This window comes from Mytilus californianus, unplaced genomic scaffold, assembly GCF_021869535.1.
Source record: "Mytilus californianus isolate M0D057914Y unplaced genomic scaffold, xbMytCali1.0.p SCAF_4, whole genome shotgun sequence".
Taxonomy (NCBI): Eukaryota; Metazoa; Mollusca; class Bivalvia; order Mytilida; family Mytilidae; genus Mytilus; species Mytilus californianus.
The window spans coordinates 5,918,820-5,942,717 of NW_026262690.1; the positions used below are offsets into that span (position 1 = coordinate 5,918,820).

The following is a 23,898-nucleotide window of genomic DNA, read 5'->3' on the forward strand; positions in this document are numbered from 1 at the left end:
GAGAGTACTCGCAGTTACTGACAGCTATGTAATGAAGAATACTTATCATCGATACAAGACAAAAACCATCTTATCAGTAGCTTCTGGGAATTGAATGAGAACATCGATTAAGTGTCCTAATGTTTTATCAAATGATTGAAAGTCTACTATCTCTGTAATCTAGTCGATAAATCGATTTCCAGCACGGCAAGTTAATAAAAGATCAATCGAACCCTCTTTGATGTAGCACGAATCTTATACGTCATTGTTTCCTTTTTACGATGACGTATTCCATATCTTGCTTTACATTAGGCCATATCTTTAGACTTACTTTGCTGAACAAATAGATTAAAGGTCTTAAATTCAATATGTACTCTAAAAAGGAAGTTTTACCATGGCACGATAACAAATAAAACGTGAAACAGATCTATTATCTTTATTCTGTCTTTAGCTATTCATTGTTTGATATGGTTTCATCAATTAGGTAAACGCTATTAGATAATTTTAAAGTAAATATAACGTGTTGATGCATTTAACAACGAATTAGTGTACATATAGCTACCATCCTTATTAACTTTTTATACACTGTACAGTTTTGTCACAACGGCTGTGCTTTTCACCATCGGCAGGAAAACCTGAGAATTTTCTAAAAGCTGACATTTTTTCTGACTCCAAGGCAAACCATTTCTAGTAAAAAGTACAAACCATGTTTCACCATGTTAAAGCATACTCCTATATAAATGCATAGATATAGGGTATACGCTCAACATTTAAAGAATAAATGACAACTGAACTTACAATATGTTATTCAATGATAAACAGACACTCGCACATTAAAAGAAGTATCTAAAGATACTTACTTTTCTCTAATATTCTCGTGTAGCTGTGCCTTTTTTTTTATCTATTGTTCCAATATTTATTTCACTGATCAAGTAAAAGAATGATTTATTTAAACTCGAAACATGTCATAAACTCTACCACATATAAATAAGTCTGTTCTTAACTTTATCACGTGTTAATGAATCTGTCCTTTACTAAACCACATGTTAATGAGTCTGTCCTAAACTCTATCACATGTTAATGAGTCTGTCCTAACTCTACCATGTTAATGAGTCTGTCCTAAACTCTTTCACATGTTAATGAGTCTGTCCTATACAATACCTTACTTTAATGAGTCTGTCCTAAACTCTATCACACGTAAATGAGTCTGTCTTTAACTCTATCACATGTTAATGAGTCTGTCCTAACTCTACCACGTGTTAATGAGTCTGTCCTAACCTCTTTCACATGTTAATGAGTCTGTCCTATACAATACCTTACTTTAATGAGTCTGTCCTAAACTCTATCACATGTAAATGAGTCTGTCCTTAACTCTATCACATGTTAATGAGTCTGTCCTAACTCTACCACGTGTTAATGAGTCTTTCCTAAACTCTTTCACATGTTAATGAGTCTGTCCTATACTCTACATACTTTAATGAGTCTGTCCTAAACTCTACCACGTGTTAATGAGTCTGTCCTATATTCAAACACATGTTAATGAGTCTGTCCTAAACTCTACCACGTGTTAATGAGTCTGTTCTTAACTCTAACACTTGTTAATAAGTCTGTCCTATATTCAACAACATGTTAATGAGTCTGTCCTAAACTCTATCACATGTTAATGAGTCTGTCCTAACTATATCACATGTTAATGAGTCTGTCCTAACTCTACCACGTGTTAATGAGTCTGTCCTAAACTCTTTCACATGTTAATGAGTCTGTCCTATACTCTACATACTTTAATGAGTCTGTCCTAAACTCTACCACGTGTTAATGAGTCTGTCCTATATTCAAACACATGTTAATGAGTCTGTCCTAAACTCTACCTTCCACGTGTTAATGAGTCTGTTCTTAACTCTAACACTTGTTAATAAGTCTGTCCTATATTCAACAACATGTTAATGAGTCTGTCCTAAACTCTATCACATGTTAATGAGTCTGTCCTAACTCTACCATGTTAATGAGTCTGTCCTAAACTCTTTCACATGTTAATGAGTCTGTCCTATACAATACCTTACTTTAATGAGTCTGTCCTAAACTCTTTCACATGTAAATGAGTCTGTCCTTAACTCTATCACATGTTAATGAGTCTGTCCTAACTCTACCGCGTGTTAATGAGTCTGTCCTAAACTCTTTCACATGTTAATGAGTCTGTCCTATACTCTACATACTTTAATGAGTCTGTCCTAAACTCTTTCACATGTTAATGAGTCTGTCCTATACTCTACATACTTTAACGAGTCTGTCCTAAACTCTACCACGTGTTAATGAGTCCGTCCTAAACTCTATCACATGTTAATGAGTCTGTCCTATATTCAACAACATGTTAATGAGTCTGTCCTTAACTTTATCACATGTTAATGAGTCTGTCCTAACTCTACCATGTTAATGAGTCTGTCCTATACTCTATCACATGTTAATGAGTCTGTCCTAAACTCTATCACATGTTAATGAGTCTGTCCTAAACCCTATCACATGTTAATGAGTCTGTCTTGTACTCTACCACATGTTAATGAGTCTGTCCTATACTCTACCACATGCTAATGAGTCTGTCCTAAACTCTACATGTTTGAAAAACCTAACTAAAAGAGCAAAAACATGTATTTTCATAACTGGATATCTTTATTTAGTTAAATTTACGTCATTAATGTGTTAAGAAGAAGTAATATAAAGATAGTAATTGCAAACGGCTGATATTTTTGTTCAAGCATATTGTTTTTCTTAAACTGTTTAACATTTCACAGCGGTATAACATGTTACTTTAATTATTCTTCCCTTAGTTTATTTATTTTGTATTTACATTATATCATAGATCAAATTTATTTGTTCAGTGTATGTTCACTGGTGTTAATATGTCTTTTGATTGAGTTAAGCCATTTCAATTGATATTTTATAGTGTGTCTTTCTATGTTGTGATGTTACAACTATTGTTTCAGATAATGGTGAAGGTTTGGTACCATTAAAACGTTTGAACCCGCTGCAATTGTTTGCACCTGTCCTAAGTCAGGAATCTGATGTTCAGTAGTTGTCGTTTGTTGATGTGGTTCATAAGTGTTTCTCGTTTCTCGTTTTTTATATAGAATAGACCGTTGGTTTTCCCGTTTGAATGGTTTTACACTAATAATTTCTGGGGCCCTTTATAGCTTGCTGTTCGGTGTGAGCCAAGGCTCCGTTTTGAAGACCGTACTTTGACCTATAATGGTTACTTTTATAAATTTTGACTTGGATGGAGAGTTGTCTCATTGGCACTCATACCACATCTTCTTATATCAATGTCCAAGCTTTCTGTGAACTTTTGAACTTTATATTACAATATCATGCTCACATATATTGAACATTAAACAAACTAATTTGTTTAATTAGATTAATTTAACCGTTCCCTTTTTACAGTTTATCTTGGATACTCCGATATAAGCAAAGTAAAGATTTACAGATTTCCTATAGACAATCGACAAGTTCCGTGTTCGACATTTTAAATTCTGTGTGGTTAACCATAGCTGTAAGCGACAGAGACAATAAACATCGATACTCTATTTGTGTTCATATAAAGCTATTCTGATCTATTACAAATAGTATATAATACTACAGTCTATTATTATAAATTGATTGTACAATAAGTTATCTTCATTTTTATAAATAAAATCTGTAGAAGTTACCTTAAACACCTTTGCGAGCTATTTTTACTGGAACATAAAACTAATAAGGCACTAATGAAATCAGATAAAATGATGAAAAACCAACTGAAAAAAATGAAAACTCTACAAAAGGAAAACATTAAATTATATATTTTGGTGTACTGTTTAATTATTGACATACTTGAACATTGGGCAAAAATATTTGTGTAAAAACTCCACAGTCCAATTAAACAAAGTTGTTGAATAAAACAAAGATATCACGTACAAAACTAAGTAATGGAAAAGAATGGACATGATATCAAAAGAAAATCAATACGCACAAACGAAAAACCAAAAAGCAAAGGAACAGCGATTTTATTATTGTTCTTCATCTCAAAGACACACCGAAACCTTCACTGAAAATGAAGCAAAAACTCTCAACTAACTGTATTTTCAAGACTTGCACGACCTCTATCAGCTGTATGTACAAGACCTGCACGACCTGAATCAGCTGTATGTACAAGACCTGCACGACCTGTATCAGATGTATGTACAAGACCTGCACGACCTGTATCAGCTGTATGCACAAGACCTGCACGACCTGTATCAGCTGTATGTACAAGGCTTGCACGACCTGTATCAGCTGTATGCACAAGGCTTGCACGACCTCTATCAGCTGTATGTACAAGACTTGCACGACCTGTATCAGCTGCATGCACAAGGCTTGCACGACCTGTATCAGCTGTATGTACAAGACCTGCACGATCTGTATCAGCTGCATGCACAAGGCTTGCACGACCTGTATCAGCTGTATGTACAAGACTTGCACGATCTGTATCAGCTGCATGCACAAGGCTTGCACGACCTGTATCAGCTGTATGTACAAGACTTGCACGATCTGGATCAGCTGTATGTACAAGGCTTGCACGACCTCTACCAGCTGTATGTACAAGACTTGCACGATCTGTATCAGCTGCATGCACAAGACTTGCACGACCTGTATCAGCTGTATGTACAAGACTTGCACGATCTGTATCAGCTGCATGCACAAGACCTGGACGACCTGTATCAGCTGCATGCACAAGGCTTGCACGACCTGTATCAGCTGTATGTACAAGACTTGCACGATCTGGATCAGCTGTATGTACAAGGCTTGCACGACCTGTATCAGCTGTATGTACAAGACTTGCACGATCTGTATCAGCTGCATGCACAAGGCTTGCACGACCTGAATCAGCTGTATGTACAAGACTTGCACGATCTGGATCAGCTGTATGTACAAGGCTTGCACGACCTGTATCAGCTGTATGTACAAGACTTGCACGATCTGTATCAGCTGCATGCACAAGACCTGCACGACCTGTATCAGCTGCATGCACAAGGTTTGCACGACATGTATCAGCTGCATGCACAAGGCTTGCACGACCTGTATCAGCTGTATGTACAAGGCTTGCACGACCTGTATCAGCTGCATGCACAAGGCTTGTACGACCTGCATCAGCTGTATGTACAAGACTTGCACGACCTGTATCAGCTGCATGTACAAGACTTGCACGACCTGTATCACCTGTATGCACAAGACTTGCAAAAAGTCAGGGTAGGTTTGTGAGCTTTCCATTAACAAAACCCAGGTTTGTTGGCTATACATCGACAAAAAGTCAGGGTAGGTTTGTGTGCTTTTCATTAACAGAACCCAGGTTTGTTGGCTATACATCGACAAAAAGTCAGGGTAGGTTTGTGAGCTTTCCATTAACAAAACCCAGGTTTGTTGGCTATACATCGACAAAAAGACAGGGTAGGTTTGTGAGCTTTCCATTAACAAAACCCAGGTTTGTTGGCTATACATCGACAAAAAGTCAGGGTAGGTTTGTGAGCTTTCCATTAACAAAACCCAGGTTTGTTGGGTATACATCGACAAAAAGTCAGGGTAGGTGTGTGTGCTTTTTATTAACAGAACCCAGGTTTGTGTGCTATACATCGACAAAAAGTCAGCGTAGGTTTGTGTGCTATACATTTACAAAATGTCAGGGTAGGTTTGTGTGCTATATATTTACAAAAAGTCAGGGTAGGTTTGTGTGCTATACATTTACAAAAAGTCAGGGTAGGTTTGTGTGCTATACATTGACAAAACGTCAGGGTAGGTTTGTGTGCTATATATTTACAAAATGTCAGGGTAGGTTTGTGTGGTTTTCATTAACAGAACCCAGGTTTGTGTGCTATACATCGACAAAAAGTCATGGTAGGTTTGTGTGCTATACATTTACAAAAAGTCATGGTAGGTTTGTGAGCTTTTCATTAACAAAACCTAGGTATGTTTGTTCTATACTTTGACAAATGTTACGGTGATCCTAGGATTGTTTCACGGAAAAACGCCATTTTCTGTCGAGACACACAAGCGTTATACCAACGTAAACGCGAAACTGCAACACATACTTTTTAATAAACGATAAGTAAATGATAAGCCAGTAGTTTGGTCAAATTTGTCATTACATTTAATAGACACTTGCTATTTTTTGGTCTTAATGTTTGGGATAGAGAATAAGGTGTGGTAGATTTGTTTTTTAACAATTATTTATTGTAAGTATCAATCAAACTTTTGTTATTATTAATAGACAGCATAAGCTTCACAAGTAAATAAAAGAATCGAATTTATACAGAAAATCTTCACTGGTAACACGCATATTTTTGTCAACAAATTTTACATAAAAAACACATGCTCAAAATACTGCAAAATTTTCGACCTGAAATTTAAGGAAACATGTACCAAATTTGCTAAAAATACATTCGTTATTCGTTTACAAGACGGATTAATTCATTTGACCAATATTGATTAGATAGATAAAGAATGTTTCAAAATAAGGCTAAATATATCGTTTTTAATATAAACATAAACAGTTATAATCTTTCAATCAGTTTAATTGAGGTCTGGAGCTGGCATGTCAGTAACTGCTAGTAGTCCTTTGTTAATTTATGTATTATTGTCATTTTGCTTAGTTTCTTTTGTTACCTATTCTGACATCGGACTCGGACTTCTTTTAAACTGAGTTTTACTGTGTATATTGCTGTGTATTTGTTTATTCTACATTGGCTAGAGGTATAGGGGGAGGGTTGAGATCTCACAAAACATGTTTAACCCCGCCGTATTTTTGCGCCTGTCCCAAGTCAGGAGCCTCTGGATTTTGTTAGTCTTGTATGTTTTTAATTTTAGTTCATTCATATGTTTTGGAGTTTAGTGTGACGTCCATTTTCATTGAACTAGTACAATTTTTTGTTTACGGGGGCCAGCTGAAGCCCTCCTCCGGGTGCGGGATTTTCTCGCTATGTTGAAGACCCATTGGTGGCTTTCGGCTATTTTCTTCTCTTTGGTCGGGTTGTTTTCCCTTTGACACATTCCCCATTTCCATTCTCAATTTTATGGTATATTTCAATTCATTATATGGTTTTAAGTTAGGTGAGTTTTTAAATTGAATGATTATTTTACATTTATTATTTCAGAAAATGGCTGAGATAAATGCATTATTTTTTCGAATTTCAGTTATAGGAGTCAAGTTGTATTCAAAATTTTACCAAAATATGTGACATATCCCATTAACCTTAACTTGACCTTTCGGAAGCAACACTATTGATTCATTGTACTAGATACTTTCCCGACTTAGACGGAAATATGTATCAATATCAATGTCTATACTATTCTGTATAATTGCTACCAAACTAATTTTGGATAGAATTTTAGAATGCCTAATATAACATGGCAGCCGACACCTATATCTTAATCCAGGGGCGGTAATCCCTGACGCGTACAAGGACTGTATTATGTTCTGTATCAATCAAAACGAAAAGTTAATTTTAGATCTTTTGCCAACTGAATTAACATCATTAATTTATGAAAACAAATTAAAAATCGCCTTGGTACCATCTAAAAATCAATGGTATCGTAATAAATCTAATATTACCAGTTTTTAATCCAAAATGTCGGTAAACGCTGCTGTCGAGCCTACGCAAAGCTCGTGTAATCATTGTAATTTCTGGTTTGTTTTTGTGAAAATTGCAAAAAGTTAAGAGTTTCTAGATTAAGTTCATATTGTTGAATGATTCTGAATTTCAATTTTTATGATTATGTCTCATTTTAGTCATTTAGCTGGTTAATCCATTATAAAATGTAAAAAAAAACTATTGGCGTGATTATGACCGTCATATATTATATTCATATATGTTTTTCTGTTGTTATTGTTTTGTTTTTGCTTGTGCTTTTAACCAAATGTTTGTGTTTTATGAATTTTACAACAGAAAATCATCCATGCCAAGTATATTGAATGCTGTATTTAAGACATATTTTTGATGTGAATATATATGAGCTGTTGCCAAAATTAAAATTACTGTGTATTTTGTTGTTGTTGTTTATTTATATTTTTTCTTTCTCTAAATAATAAATAATTGATTATTGAATATACTATGGAACAATAAGTATAATAACGCAGTAATGTATATTTCAGAATTAAAATTACTAACAAGTTCTGACTAGTTTTATTATTATATAATACTAATGTTTAACAAGATTGGGATAAGGTACGGTAACCGATATCTTCTGTTTTCAACTAACAAATGTTAAAAATGACAATAAAGTATGATGCAATTAAAAAAAAAAAGAAAACTTGAATACTGTTTTTTTCTTTTTCTCTTTTATAGATAAGACGTTTGTAGAGTAGGAGAAACAGCTGGTATCAGTCTTTGATACATGACCCGTTCAGGGATTGAGTACATGTTACCTTACACCCAATAATTAGTGGTTCCACCAAAGAACACAGAGGTGACTGCAATATAATACTAAAGTAGATGGGCGAGACAGCAACCAAACAACCCAAAAACCATCTCGAAATCAACATACTTTTATCAACAAAAGACAGGTGTCTTTTGACTTTGACAAACTCTAAATCGCACTAGTCTTTAAAAGTTGTGAAAGATTAAACAGAGACTATATCAAATATTTGCCATAAATAGATATAAGAAGATGTGGTATGAGTGCCAATGAGACAACTCTCCATCCAAGTCAAAATTTATAAAAGTAAACCACTATAGGTCAAAATACGGTCTTCAACACGGAGCCTTGGCTCACACCGAACAGCAAGCTATAAAGGGCCCCAAAAATTACTAGTGTAAAATCATTCAAACGGGAAAACCAACGGTCTAATCTATATAAAAAACGAGAAACGAGAAACACTTATGAACCACATCAACAAACGACAACTACTGAACATCAGATTCCTGACTTAGGACAGGTGTATATAGTTTTATATTAAGAATAACGAGCTACTGGTTTCACTTAAACTATAATTGTAACATCGTCAATCCTACTTTTCCTAAAGTAGCTATAGTTTGGATGTGTAGGGATTCAGCATGACTAGAATTAATGTTTGGATGTATAGGGATCCGGCATGACTATAACTACTGCTTGGATGTATAGGGATTCGGCATGACTAGAACTATATTTTGGATGTATTGGGATTCGGCATGACTGTAGAACTATATTTTGGCTATATAGGGATTCGGCATGACTAGAACTATATTTTGGATGTATAGGGATTCGACATGACTGTAGAACTATATTTTGGATGTATAGGGAGTCGGCACGACTAGAACTATATTTCATTTGTATAAGGAATCGGCATGACTAGAACTATATTTTGGATGTATAGGGATCCGGCATGACTAGAACTATATTTTGGATGTATAGGGATCCGGCATGACTAGAACTATATTTTGGATGTATAGGGATCCGGCATGACTAGAACTATATTTTGGATGTATAGGGATCCGGCATGACTAGAAGTATACTTTGGATGTATAGGGATCCGGCATGACTAGAACTATACTTTGGATGTATAGGGATCCGGCATGACTAGAACTATATTTTGGATGTATAGGGATCCGGCATGACTAGAACTATATTTTAGATGTATAGGGATTCGTCATGACTAGAACTATATTTTGGATGTATAGGGATCCGGCATGACTAGAACTATACTTTCGATGTATAGGGATCCGGCATGACTAGAACTATACTTTGGATGTACAGGGATCCGGCATGACTAGAACTATATTTTGGAGACAGTTTAACAAAATCAGTTGTTTACTTTATGGGCAAATATATAAGGTCATGTCTTAAATTAAACAATCCGTCAAAACATCAATTCATAATCAAGGTTAGGGGGGGTGATCACTCACATGTTTAAACCAAGCAACATGTGCCTGTCCTGTAGTCCAGTGATTGTTGTTGGTTTCACGGTTGTATTGTTTCACATTTTTTTATCCACGGTCGCTGTACGGTGTGGTATTTGCTCATTGCCGAAAGTCGTACAATGACATTTTTGTGGTTTTCGTGTGGATAATAATACCCTATTTCTTTATTTTCAATTCGATATCACCATGAACATCTGACAGCTTCGTGTTTTATCGGTTCGGGAAAAATGAAATTAAGATATTGCTACATGTCGATAATTTGATGTATCGTTACAAATGAAACATCGATTGGATAGTCATGGCTATAACTACCCTAAATTAAGAATTCAAACGGCAAAAACATGTGCAGTGCACACCAAATTAGTAGTGTCTTCCTATTCAGATATTTTAAAACTCAGTGCATATTCTTGAACATAATGTACAGTGTATCTCAGCCTTTAGATAAGTTCGATTTCCATTTGCATGCGATAGAATTTTAGGGTCAGTAAAGAAAGTTCTTCTTATTTATATTTTGTTTTGTTTTGGTAAATACTAAAACTTTACCAAACCTATCAAAGTTGCTCCTTTTAGCCATTTTTATAGACATTTACAATTTGGTCACATGTTTATTAGAAATAAACCTTTATGTTGCCGGTAAAAAAAACTAAAAGTACACAAATAAGGCTATGACAGGAAAATCAAAATATAAATGGTGCTTACGCGCTGTAATTATTGTTCAATATCTAAGATATTTTGGTATTCCGTGGAGAGCTGACAAGAATTAAATTAGATAAAAAAATGACAATGAAGAAATTCGGTTATCTTTCTCTGTCGTTTCCTTTCTTGGTTGCTACATCATCCTATTAATTATTTTTAAAATCTCTTGTGGGATATTAACTTGCAATTTCATGTCCTTATCTGTTAAAATGTTACTAAGACTTCCGTGATGAAAGCTTTAAAACTAACATTAAGCCAAAAAATTACTTTTTTATTCCAATTCTTCTCTTCTGTTCTTTTGTATTTTAATTGCACTAAATACATAAAGATATACTTTGATCCCATTAACAAATGTCATCTAATTCCAGGTCCACAAAGGCGTCCTTAGGATCAATAATATGGAATGTCTGTATGCAAATGGATATATCATCTTCACAATTTACTTCTAGTGGAGTCATACACACCAAAGCTAATATTACATTTTGTACAAGGTTTCATAATTAATGATAAGCGATATGTCAAGTTATCTCAAGTTTGATATTTTAAACGACATCATTTAAATATCATTATGGCGTTATCTACGTCACAAGTACTATCACAGTAATAAACTGAAGCTACATTTCCGGTAAACCTCGACTTAATTCGGTAATCATCGTCAACATTGTTGCAGTATAGATATGTCAGAGATTTAAAGATATTTTTGTATTGACCAACAGTACGTAGCAATATGTTTTGGATCCAAAACCTTTAATATCAAAATCATTGATTATGGTTGTGATAATTCTACAAGCGTTTGGGCATTTAGGGGCATACATTAGGCATTTAGGGGCATACATTATCTACTTGTGAAAATGTATATTAATCAATATCAGCAAAACTTTCTTAAAATCCGATAGAACTGCCAGACTGACTCTCAAAAACATATAAGAGAACCCGATGTACATTATTAGACAACATCTTGTATTTAAATTATTTTGTTCATTTTCCCATTCCAGTCATCAAGATGTTTTTGGCTTTTGTGTCGTCGGTTTGATTTACACATACCCGAATCTCTTTTTATTTACGGAGATTTTAGCTTTTGAGATTTTGTACGTCATGTGTTGAAATCAACGCTATAAAATTATCGCAGTTTGTCTGACTATTTTCACATTATTAACAACGGACGCTTTTAAAAATCCATTCATAAACTTTTAACCTTTAAATATCAGATGGCAGATGATATCCGATGAAATTGAATTTTTGAATTTTTAGATTTTAATTTAGTATACTGAAAGGATATTGCAACAATTTTTTTCTATAGATCCACGAAAATCAAATTATGTCATCCATTATATTGCTGTTACAGACCATTTTGGGAAAATCTGTCAAATTTTCAAGTCTTTTTGGAAAATTTTGCGTCGAAGTTTTTCCCTGTCCATAATAGTTTATTTTGTGTCTTGGCGACTTCACACAGATTTTTCTTCGTTGGAATTTTGGATTTTAGTTAAGAATGTCCTTCTTCTTCTCACTTTTTTAAATAATAATATAAATAACCGAAATTTTCCATAAATTTATTCGGTGCAACTGTTAATTCTATTAAATTTGTTGAAACCAAAGTGTAAAAAGATTCAGGGGAAATTGGTCCTATCCGTTCTGATTGCATACAATTTTAATTTTAATAAAGCTTTTGTAAAGAAATGAAATGAATTTTCGAATTTGAAAAATTATTGGTAAGCACATGAATGGTTTATGTTTTTTTTTATAAGAGTGTTTCACTCAGAAGTGTCAAATGGTTCGTGTCTGTTTTATTAATCTTATAAATATGCCACTGTGTTGTCTGTTTTTCTTTATCTATAGTTTGAAAATTAAGGTTATCCATCAATGTCTAATTCACTATGCTATGCAGCACGATTTTTTGTTTTCGTTTTTGTTTTTAATTTTTATTGTTCTTTTTATATGTGATGGAAATTACTATAGTTCAATCATGATAATGACAGATTGAGGTTTAAAGCCATGGACAAACAATGGTTATATATTAAGCTAACAACGACAAAGCTTAAACATTACCATCAGAAATGTCATTCACTGCAATTATAAAGTGGCGTATTCTCCAGAGAAAAATCAACAACACTATGATAAACTTGCTCACATTTCTAAGGAAACACAGAATTATGAAGAAATGATGATGTATCTAATTCTCGTTTTATTCCATGGTGGTAATTAGCCATGCTACCCTTACTTTTCAGCATCCCACTTTTTAACTATAAGTAACTTTTGCTTTTAATGGTTTCATATCAATAAAACTAATGAAATGACAATGTTGTAAATTAGTTTAATCTTTACGTTAAAAGCATGGTTTAAATGTCAAAGTCATTTTTCTTGTAGTTCAATTTCTGAAAAGACCAGGTTGTACAATTAGAGGAAAATTCACAAGCAAATGCAATAATGAAATATTTTTCCCAGTAGAAAATTCGTCATATTTTGTTGTACTGCAAAAGGGGGGGGGGGGGAGCATTTGCAATCCAACGTTTGGAGTGATACTTGTAAAAGTCTATGCATTTATCATATAAATAGCTCCATAAGGGGGGGGGCCGGCCCCCTGTCCCCTAAATCCGCCTCAATGTAGGATACCGAGAACAACATTAATCTTTTTTTTGTAAGATTGAGGGAGAGAGAGCGATGGATAACAAGACAAACAGTTGATATCACAGGATTGTGAGGGAGAGAGAGAACGATGGATAACAAGACAAACAGTTGATATCACAGGATTGTGAGGGAGAGAGAGAACGATGGATAACAAGACAAACAGTTGATTTCACAGGATTGTGAGGGAGAGAGAGAACGATGGATAACATGACAAACAGTTGATAACACAGGACTGAGAGGGAGAGAGAGAACGATGGATAACATGACAACCAGTTGATAACACAGGATTGTGAGGGAGAGAGAGAACGATGGATTAAAAGACAAACAGTTGATTTCACAGGATTGTGAGGGAGAAACAGAACGATGGATAACATGACAAACAGTTGATTTCATAGGATTGTAAGGGAAGAGAGAGAACGATGGATAACAAGACAAACAGTTGATATCACAGGACTGAGAGGGAGAGAGAGAACGATGGATAACAAGACAAACATTTGATTTCACAGGATTGAGAGGGAAAGAGAGAGAGAGAGAGCAATGGATAACAAGACAAACAATTGATATCACAGGACTGAGAGGGAGAGAGAGAACGATGGATAACAAGACAAACAGTTGATATCACAGGATTGTGAGGGAGAGAGAGAACGATGGATAAAAGACAAACTGTTGATAACAAAGGATTGTGAGGGAGAGAGAGAACGATGGATAACAAGACAAACAGTTGATATCACAGGATTGTGAGGGAGAAAGAGAACGATGGATAACAAGACAAACAGTTGATTTCACAGGATTGAGAGGGAGAGAGAGAGAACGATGGATAATATGACAAACAGTTGATATCACAGGACTGAGAGGGAGAGAGAGAGAGCGATGGATAACAAGGAGTTCGCCAGAAGCCATGAAAGACAAATATTTTATCATACATATTTCTACAAACAATTAACATGAATTCACGAATTCAAATAATATACCTATTGTTTGTGTTGTGTTTTAGGAATATACAAAAGTTAATTAGATATTGTGATAGTTATACCTGCTTAAGCAAAGCTCTTCGCCTCTAAGAATGGGAAAAGGAAGGTAACCAATCTTGTACATCTATTTAAAAACCCGTTATGCTATTGGAAATATACGCATGATATACATAATTACTAGAAACCAAATTACAAGTTAATTTGAGTCAACCATAATTAGGTAAAGTTACAAAATGTTTGCAGTTTGAGTTCGGACTTTCATCTGATACTGAAATATTGACTCAAGTATCGAGTGAATGATCACCCGGGACTAATAATTCACCCGCAGATACACACAGTGGATTCATCAAATATTGAATTCCATTATCAAATGAATATCTTATCTTTAATCGGAAATGTTAATTGTGATTCATGAATTTCATTTCGTTTTTCAAATGACATACGTGTAATCAGTAGGGTATTTTATCTAATTGCAACCATTAGAGGTAATTGTTTCTGTAAAGGAACGATATTTTATGCCTAATCTTATATCTATTCAAGATATCCATTAAAAGTTCTGTCGTTTTATGCAGATGAAAAACATATATCATAAACGTATATACCAGGAATAGGTGTATACTCATTTATTTATATGTGTAAACGTTATATCATTATAACTTTTATTTTGCTTGTATTTAGATACTGCGGAGGTGTCATAAAAATAACAAAGAGGAATAAAATTCTGTGATTATTGACATCGCGTTAAGTTCAAAATGAATGGTTGATGTTGTGAAAATCCTTCTTTCAATCTTCCCCGATGAGTATCAAATGTGTGTTGCGAAGCAATGAGCTATGGAGACAAAGCAAAAAGGACATTGTACAGTAGATAACTTTACAAACATTTGGGTAAAACTTTCCACAAATGCATAGATTCCCATCACAAACATACATACTTAAACCTCAAGACTTGACACCGTTTTATAGAGTCATAATGACCAAGACATACTTTTAAAAGTATCATATCAGGTGAAACAATTCGTCACATAAGAAATAATAGCAACGAAACTGATCTCAACAACCATCTTATGTCTTTGGAGAATAAACTTATAGATAGAGGTTATGAGAAGTTACAAACTGCAAAAAACATAAAAGATGTGAAACACAAGGTTAAAAGATGCAGTACTCTGTCAGATAACTTTAGAAAAAGGGAAATTCAACTTAAACTGGTAACTCGATATAACCCAATGGTTATAAATCTTAACAGAGCTATTAAGGATGTTCGCTCCCCTTTTTTTTTAATTTTTGCCAGATGATCAGAATCCTCTGGTTTTTTCCATGTAGTGCCATTAAAAAATTTTGCCCACTAACCCCTACTTTTCTTTTCATAATTTGATTACATTTTGTTTAAAATGCCATCTTTGAAAATCTTATAAAATCCTTGTTATTTTTTCATAGTTTTTTAAAGTAAAAAGGTGTCAATGTTAAATGTATGAAAAATCTAGAGAGAATCATTTCCCGCCAAATTTTCAATAGCGTATATCTCAAAATCAAGCACACGGACCCTTCATTTTTTTCTGCTTTTTTAGTTCCTTTATTTATATACTTTAGATTAATAGCAGTCTTTTAAAAAGCTTGTTACTTTGAAACAGAGTAGCAAACATCCTTAAGAAACATTGGCAGATTTTTCAAAGAAATGAATATTGTAAAACAGTATTCACAAAGATACCTATCATAGAGTATAAACTCTAGCAAAAACAAGACTTTTAAATAGGGAGACTTTTGAGAAGGGACCCTTGCTAAGTATGTCATAGAACTTAGATAAAAAAATCCCGAAACGCCGTTAGTTAAAATAAATATATATACTTTCAGTTAATAGGCAATTAGTAATTACGACTCTATAAAAACGGTGTCAAGTCTTCAGGTTTTAGTATGTATGTTGGTGATGGGAATCAATGCATTTATGGAAAGTTTTACCCAAATGTTTATAAATGTAATATGTACAAACTTTCTGTACAGAGTACTTTCTTTTTACCCGGAAGTAAAACAACTTGTTGTAATATGTGACAAACTTTCTGTACAGAGTACTATCTTTTTACCCGGAAGTAAAACAATTTGTTGTAATATGTACAAACTTTTTGTACAGAGTACTATCTTTTTACCCGGAAGTTAAACAACTTGTTGTAATATGTACAAACTTTCTGTACAGAGTACTATCTTTTTACCCGGAAGAAAAACAACTTGTTGTAATATGTAGAAACTTTATGTACAGAGTACTACATTGTGATACCAGTTTTAAATAGTATTTTTGTTCGCTCACTTCGGCCATCGTAGATAAGACAATCATTACAACAACCAAATAGACGTTATGATATATTGCAAAGATGCTATTAAACAGAACTTGAGATCTGAATATATATCAGTAAATTATCACATATGGAAGGTCATTCGGACTTATTGAGCACGCTATTGTTTTGCTTTTTTCCCTCTTATTGTACAACTTAAAAAAAAATCGATATCGATAAGCAATACATGACGAGGTTATAGGTTAAAGGCAATTTCCTAGGCATTAAAATGAACTAAGTGATAATTAAGTTATCATTATTGATAATCTTTCCCATAGTTAACTTTTATTCATTCATTTCAGATTAGTATCGATTATATAAAATCATTACCCGCTAAATCAACTGTCAAAACTAAACAGATCTACCAGTTATAAATACGATTTTTTGTAAAGCTAGGTCTAAGAAGAATAGATTGGCAATATATGGTATAGACTTGAAATGTAGGTACACTGTCCGTGCTTAAGATTGCCATGTTAGTATCTTCGCCAGTGGTTGTCAATTTTATCTCAATATAGGAATATTATGGTCATGACGACAGAGGCTTTTTGTTGTTACATTCTTGGCTTGTCTTGACTTGGCCGGTAATGAATAAAAGAACAGTAATGAGCGGGCAGCCTTACGACACAAATAACAAATATATTTAGAATTTAAAATATGAATAAATTGAGAAAGTGAGTATACTTCAATGAGAGAGCAACTTTACGATACACAAAACAAATAAAAGACATTTAGAGGTCAATAGATGGTTTTCAACATTAGACCAACATAAGAAAAAAAGATCAAGCTCTAAACTACAACGAGTCAGAAAAAGCTGTGAGACCCTAAAAATATCTGCCGCCAAAACCAAATCCCTAAAGAACAAAAATATAACTATATATGACGGGAGACAATAATTGACAGGGTTCCTGACCTAGGATCCAGAAAGGCATATATAGCGGTGGGTCAAAATTGCTTTTTTTAAGCTCTTAACCCTCATCTCGATTAGCGGAACATTAAATGTTACACATTAAAACGTACAATATAAGTCATTCCAAGAAAAGTGTCTTACGATAGAAAACGGTATGATAAATTACAAAACTTAGGTACATGGAAAACAAGACTTAATCGGCCATATAAAAGAATTTTATATTTGATTGTGTTTTAGGTGGCTGTATTATTGACTTATGTGCTGTATTATTGTTTTATGTGGCTGTATGATTGACTTATTTGGCTGTATTATTGTTTTATGTGGCTGTATTATTGACTTATGTGGCTGTATTATTGTTTTATGTGGCTGTATTATTGACTTATGTGGCTGTATTATTGTTTTATGTGGCTGTATTATTGACAAATACTCAACAACTCTTGTTTTCGTACGGCCTAAGTCGGACTAAATGAATTACTATTGTCAACTGTTTTTTTTCATCAGGCCTAAGTCGGACTAAATGAATGACTATTGTAAACTGTTTTTGCAATTAAACTACTTAAGTTTCAGCGATTCTTTTCAAAAAATCTTACGATTAAAATTGATCGTAAGTTATACTGAAATGTGTATGACTTACGAGTATTTTTACTCTTAAGATTTTTTGTGAAAAGAGTCGCTGGATTGTTTTGAAAATAAACTGTAGCATGGACGTATGCGTACTGTTCAAGTACTCTTAAACATATACCATATGTGTGTGTATGTTAATTAAAGAAACACTACTACAAGAACTTGATGGTCTAGAACCAGGTCTATATACTATGTGATATTGTTATTGTTTTGTCTATTTACATGTGTATTTACTACAGACCGGTAAGTTCGATTTCTAGGACATCAAACTGTACAATTTCCATTGAGTTTTCTTGGAATCAATGTATTTGTTTGAAAACGTGACGCGGGAATGTTTATTGAGTTCTCAACCTTGCCTTAGAATAATCTCATTACCATGATGTTTAATTTCCCATGAATATATCATATTTGATTGAGACTAATGGTTCAAAGTTAATTATATATATATTGATCTGACATTGTAGGACTAAATTTCAGACGAAGAACATGTGAATTGTGGTGCCATGTATAGACCTCAGCTATCCGATGGAAACTATCTGTCGTATAGAGTTGTCACAAATAGAATAATGATATTGATGTGACTAAATAGACCTCAGCTATCCGATTGAAACTATCTGTCGTATAGAGTTGTCACAAATAGAATAATGATATTGATGTGACTAAATGATAAGTATTATAGTCCTATACGACGGTCACAACTTTCCTATCTAAGTTTGCATACTATTTGCATGTCACCATACACCATGTACTAAGTTACAAAATAGAGGAAAGGTATCACTCGTTTAAAGAAATGGGGTTTCTTTTATATATCTTAGTCTCAAATTTACAGATCTAACATTTTTTAGCATACATATTCATAATGAAAAAAGTCTCGTATTGACAAATATTTCGGCACAACAAATGGTTGTCGTCATAAATCAATCATAATCGTTGGTTTTATTCATCGCATTGTAAATATTTTTAACATTTTAATACTAGATAGTGTGTTAAAATTTTGGCATGGTAGGTATTTATACATCCCGCCATTGTGTTATTGTGCTATGGTCATTTTTGTATTCTTGTCTTTCATTTTTGTTATGTACTTTGTCTATAGAGTGTCTATATGCCATTTTGTTTTTCTTTTTTGAAATAGCTATTTGTTTTTATAGTGATTAAGATTATAACACAATGTTGACTGCTGTACCCAAATTTTTGACAGTTTTACTTATTATGTCTATTAGTTTCGCTCACACATTGTTGTCAATATAATGAAATTCTATGCGATTGTCATACAAATGAGAGGTTTAGCTAGCTATAAAACCAGGTTTAATCCACAATTTTCTACGTAAGAAAATTCCTGTACCAAGTCAGGAATATGACAGTTGTTTTCTATTCGTTTGATATGTTTGAGCTTTTGATTTTGCTATTTGATAAAGGAATTTCTGTTTTTAATTTCCCTTGGAGTTCGGTATTTTTGTTATTCTACTTTTTACATTGTTAGGCAATTTATATATTATATATGCCTTAAAAGTGTACAAAACAACACAAATATTAAAAAGGAAACAATAAAAACAAGTATCAATAAACATTTCGGATAACAGATATCCTTCATTAGTATGATGTAACATGAATCTTATCAATTTTTTTCTGATATTACTAAAAACAATCCTGAACGTATATATATATATATATACATATCCATATATCCGATAATATTACTGATTAATACATTTGTAAAAAAAACTCAAGTGTTTTCTTTCTGTTAATGCTATCTTGATGGAGGACATTACGTCCATTAATTAAAAAAATATTCCCGGTCCTCCTGCTGAGTATTATTCCCAGTGATTGTTCATTTTAATCACTAGAACTGTCATGCGGTTTAGATCGTCGAGATTATGATCCGACTGTCTGAAAGTGTTAGCTTATTGGTAGATATGGCTTCTTAGTTACATGGCTCCCGTTTCCATTGATGCAATTTAAGAATGGCTGCTTTGACTCGCCAACATAATGGTTGATTAATTGGTTGTTTGTTGCTTAACGTCCAGTGGCAAATATTTCACAAATGTTCAGGACGAGAACAAATTACCAATAAATACATTAGGTTGGTACTGTAATCCAACATATAAGGGAGAACACAGATGAAATTATAGTTTTTTTGTTTTTTTTTTGTATCTAGTGTATAAAACACGGTTTTAGACAACTTTTGAGGGGAAAACCCAACGCTTATTATTGATGCTTTAAACAATATGAAATGAGAGAAAGAGAGTACAGCAAACACTTATAATTGATAGTTTAAACAGTATGAAATGAGAGAAAGAAGGAAAAAACCAACCATTATGACTGATGAATTAAACAATATGAAATGAGAGAAAGAAGGGAAAACCCAACGATTGTGATTGATGATTCAAACAGTATGAAATGAGAGAAAGAAGGGAAAAACCAACGATTTTGGTTGATGTATTAAACAGTATGAAATGAGAGAAAGAAGGGAAAAACTAACGTTTATGATTGATGATTAAAACAGTACGAAACGAGAGAAGGAATGGAAAAACCAACGATTATGATTGATGATTTCGACAGTAGGAAATGAGAGAAAGAAGGGAAACACCAACAATTATGATTGATAATTTAGACAGTATGAAATGATAGAAAGAAGGGAAACACCAACGATTATGATTGATAGTTTAAACAGTATGAAATGAGAGAAACAAGAGAAAAACCAATGTTTATGATTGATGATTTCGACAGTAGGAAATGAGAGAAAGAATGGAAAATCAACGATTATGATTGATAATAATGATAGTAGGAAATGATCGATAAACAGTATGAAATGAGAGAAAGAAGGAAAAACAACGATTATGATTGATAGTTTAAAGAGTATGAAATGAGAGAAAGAAGGGAAAAACAACGATTATTATTGATGATTTCGACTGTAGGAAATGAGAGAAAGAATGGAAAAAACCAACGATTATGATTGATAATTTAAACAGTATGATTTGAGAGAAAGAAGGGAAAAACCAATCATTATGATTGATGAATTAAACAGTATGAAATGATAGAAAGAATGGAAAAACCAACGATTGTGATTGATGATTCAAGCAGTATGAAATGAGAGAAAGAAAGGAAACACCAACGATTATGATTGATGAATTAGACAGTATGAAATGAGAGAAAGAAGGGAAAACCCAACGATTGTGATTGATGTATTCGACAGTATGAAATGAGAGAAAGAAGGGAAAAAACTAACGATTATGATTGAGGATTCATACAGGATGAAATGAGAGAAAGAATGGAAAAACCAACGATTATGATTGATAAATTAATCAGTATGAAATGAGAGAAAGAAGGGGAAAACCAACGATTATGGTTGATGAATTAAACAGTATCAAATGAGAGAAAGAAGGGAAAAACCACCGATTATGATTGATGATTTAAACAGTATGAAATGAGAGAAAGAAGGGAAACACCTACGATTATGATTGATGAATTAGACAGTATGAAATGAGAGAAAGAAGGGAAAAACTAACGATTATGATTGATAGTTCAAACAATATGAAATGAGAGAAAGAAGGAAAAAAAACCAACGATTATGGTTGATAGTTGAAACTATGAAATGAGAGAAAGAAGGGACAACCAACGATTATGATTGAACATTTAAACAGTGAATGAGAGAAAGAAGGGAAAAACCAACGATTATGAATGATGATTTAAACAGTATTAAATGAGAGTAAGAAATAAGTCGGCAATTCATTCATTACATTTGATAACAGTAGGTTTAGTTGTAGTGTCTATAGAATAATAAAAAATTCAATCTTCAGCTGTATAACTTACTGCTCATAATGGTATTGAAGTATACATTATCTAAACTCTTCACAATTTGAAATTACGTTTATCTCTCTCTCTCTCTTCACAATTTGAAATTACGTCTCTCTCTCTCTCTCAGTGAGAGAGACGAATGAACACCATCCGTTTGTAATTCTAATGATTCATTTTACAATTAATTTTCTTTGTTTAAAAAATTTCAGTGTAGAAATTTTGGAATCTAATGCGCCTATCTTCTACAATCTATAGAGAATACCTAATTCGGTTAATGTTTGTACTTTTTACTTGAAACATTATCTAAAGGTTCAATCAAATTCGGATTACCGGGGTATCTTTACCTTTCCATTTCGATGAAATCAGATATTTCAAAAACGAACATGCCGCTCCAACCAGACATATGTGTCTCCGCTCCAACTGTATACTGTTTAAATATTTACTGAATTCACATGTGTTTACTTTTATGTATTATACAAAAACATATTTTAAGTCATTTTAATCACACAAATTACTTAAAACTTAAATTAAATATTTTACAACATTTTTATAACCAAATAAAGTTGACAGACACAACGATGGTACCTTTACACAAAGTATATTATGTTGCAAACCTAACATTAAAATAAATCATGATGTTAAAGGGATCTAGTTGCTCCTTATTATTTTCGTGTACACGTGTTTAGAAGAACTGGAAATAATGTCAATCGAATAAATACAAATATGCCAAAAGTCACGTCTGGTTTACGTGGTCTAAATAAACAACAAAGATCACAACAAATAGTTACACATTAAATAGAAAATTTAAAAAGAGAGAAAAACACCAAAAGAAAGACAGACTACATGTGTTTGCAACTTACGCTGTCCATTTGATCGCCGAATAATGTTTTCCAAAAACGTATTTTGTGGAGCCACAAGGCCCCTCCTTGCACCTGGCATTTTTATGGATAATGAAGAAAACAATCAACAATAGAAGATTTTGTACACATATTAACCCATAATTCCATATTTGTCAACTGTTAATAAATTTTCCGTTTTCAGTTTAATCAAAAAAACATTCTGGTCCAAAACATTATTTCTTCCTAACATGTCTAAGTCATGTTTATTTTAATTTTCGATATTTAGTACATGGTCAAATCGGTTTAATAATTAATAACCATTTTGTTATTATTGCGCATGTGTCGCACAGGTGACGAAGCACCTGACAAGTTCGTTTGATACTGCTAATTCGCAGCCATTCTACAATAATATGATGTTAGTTGTTATGGTAACGTCGCCTATATTGTTATGGTCGCACACCCGTAACCGTTTCTGATAAAGTCTTGGCAAATTTTATCAATTCTTCAATCAATGCAAAATTTAGCTGTAAAGGGAGTTTTAAAAATATGATTTTAAAATATTTGCATGTTTGTATCAATTATTGTTGGAGACTGCAATACGATCATTTGCAAGAGGTTGTTTAATCGATTCACAGAAGCTATATTCAATTATTTATTCATGAAGGTAAAGGTGTATGTTAGACTTGCTTTGTTTGGTTAACTATTGATTTGGTAATTTGTATGATTTAATTGGTTCATTTAAAATGCACCATTCGTTTTTTTGTAGTACATATAATTTGTCTATTAAGACAGCAGTTTGCTTGGAAGTTTAAATATTAAAATTTAGAAGTTGTTTTTGCTAGAATTTTTCAGTATTTATTCTATGAATTCATTTCCAAAAAATAATTTATCCCTATTCTCTTTAATTGGGAATATTAACTACGAAAACAAAACTGAATGAAAATTTAAGCATCAATCATGATGCAATTTCCTTTCTATCGATTCATTGTTTTAACATAACTGTTTAATTTATGAAAGTTCAATTTTCAAATGATTTTACGCAACATAAATGAATAAAACGACGCTTTCCATAAAAATAGCTTTGTCTATTTGAAAAAAGAATTTAATTTAGCAATTTAACCAATAAATTTAAGCTGTATACCAAACAAAGCGCGCTTATGTTTACCAAAGTCCCACTGTCCAATTGATTTTATTTTGATTGCCCATATGTACAGCAAAATTAAAAATATAAGCAACACTGTCAAAACA

General features: G+C 33.1%; 1 protein-coding gene across 1 annotated transcript in view; it reads right to left on the reverse strand.

Moving 5' to 3' along the window:
- Positions 1 to 22,940, reverse strand: part of LOC127737335 (potassium voltage-gated channel subfamily H member 1-like) — a 61,191-nt gene extending 38,251 nt beyond the window's left edge. The window contains exon 1 of the mRNA XM_052247937.1: positions 22,672 to 22,940. Within this exon, the coding sequence (XP_052103897.1) occupies positions 22,672 to 22,750 (79 nt within the window). The 5' untranslated portion in view covers positions 22,751 to 22,940. The remainder of the gene's footprint in view (positions 1 to 22,671) is intronic.
- Positions 22,941 to 23,898: the final 958 nt, after the last annotated feature.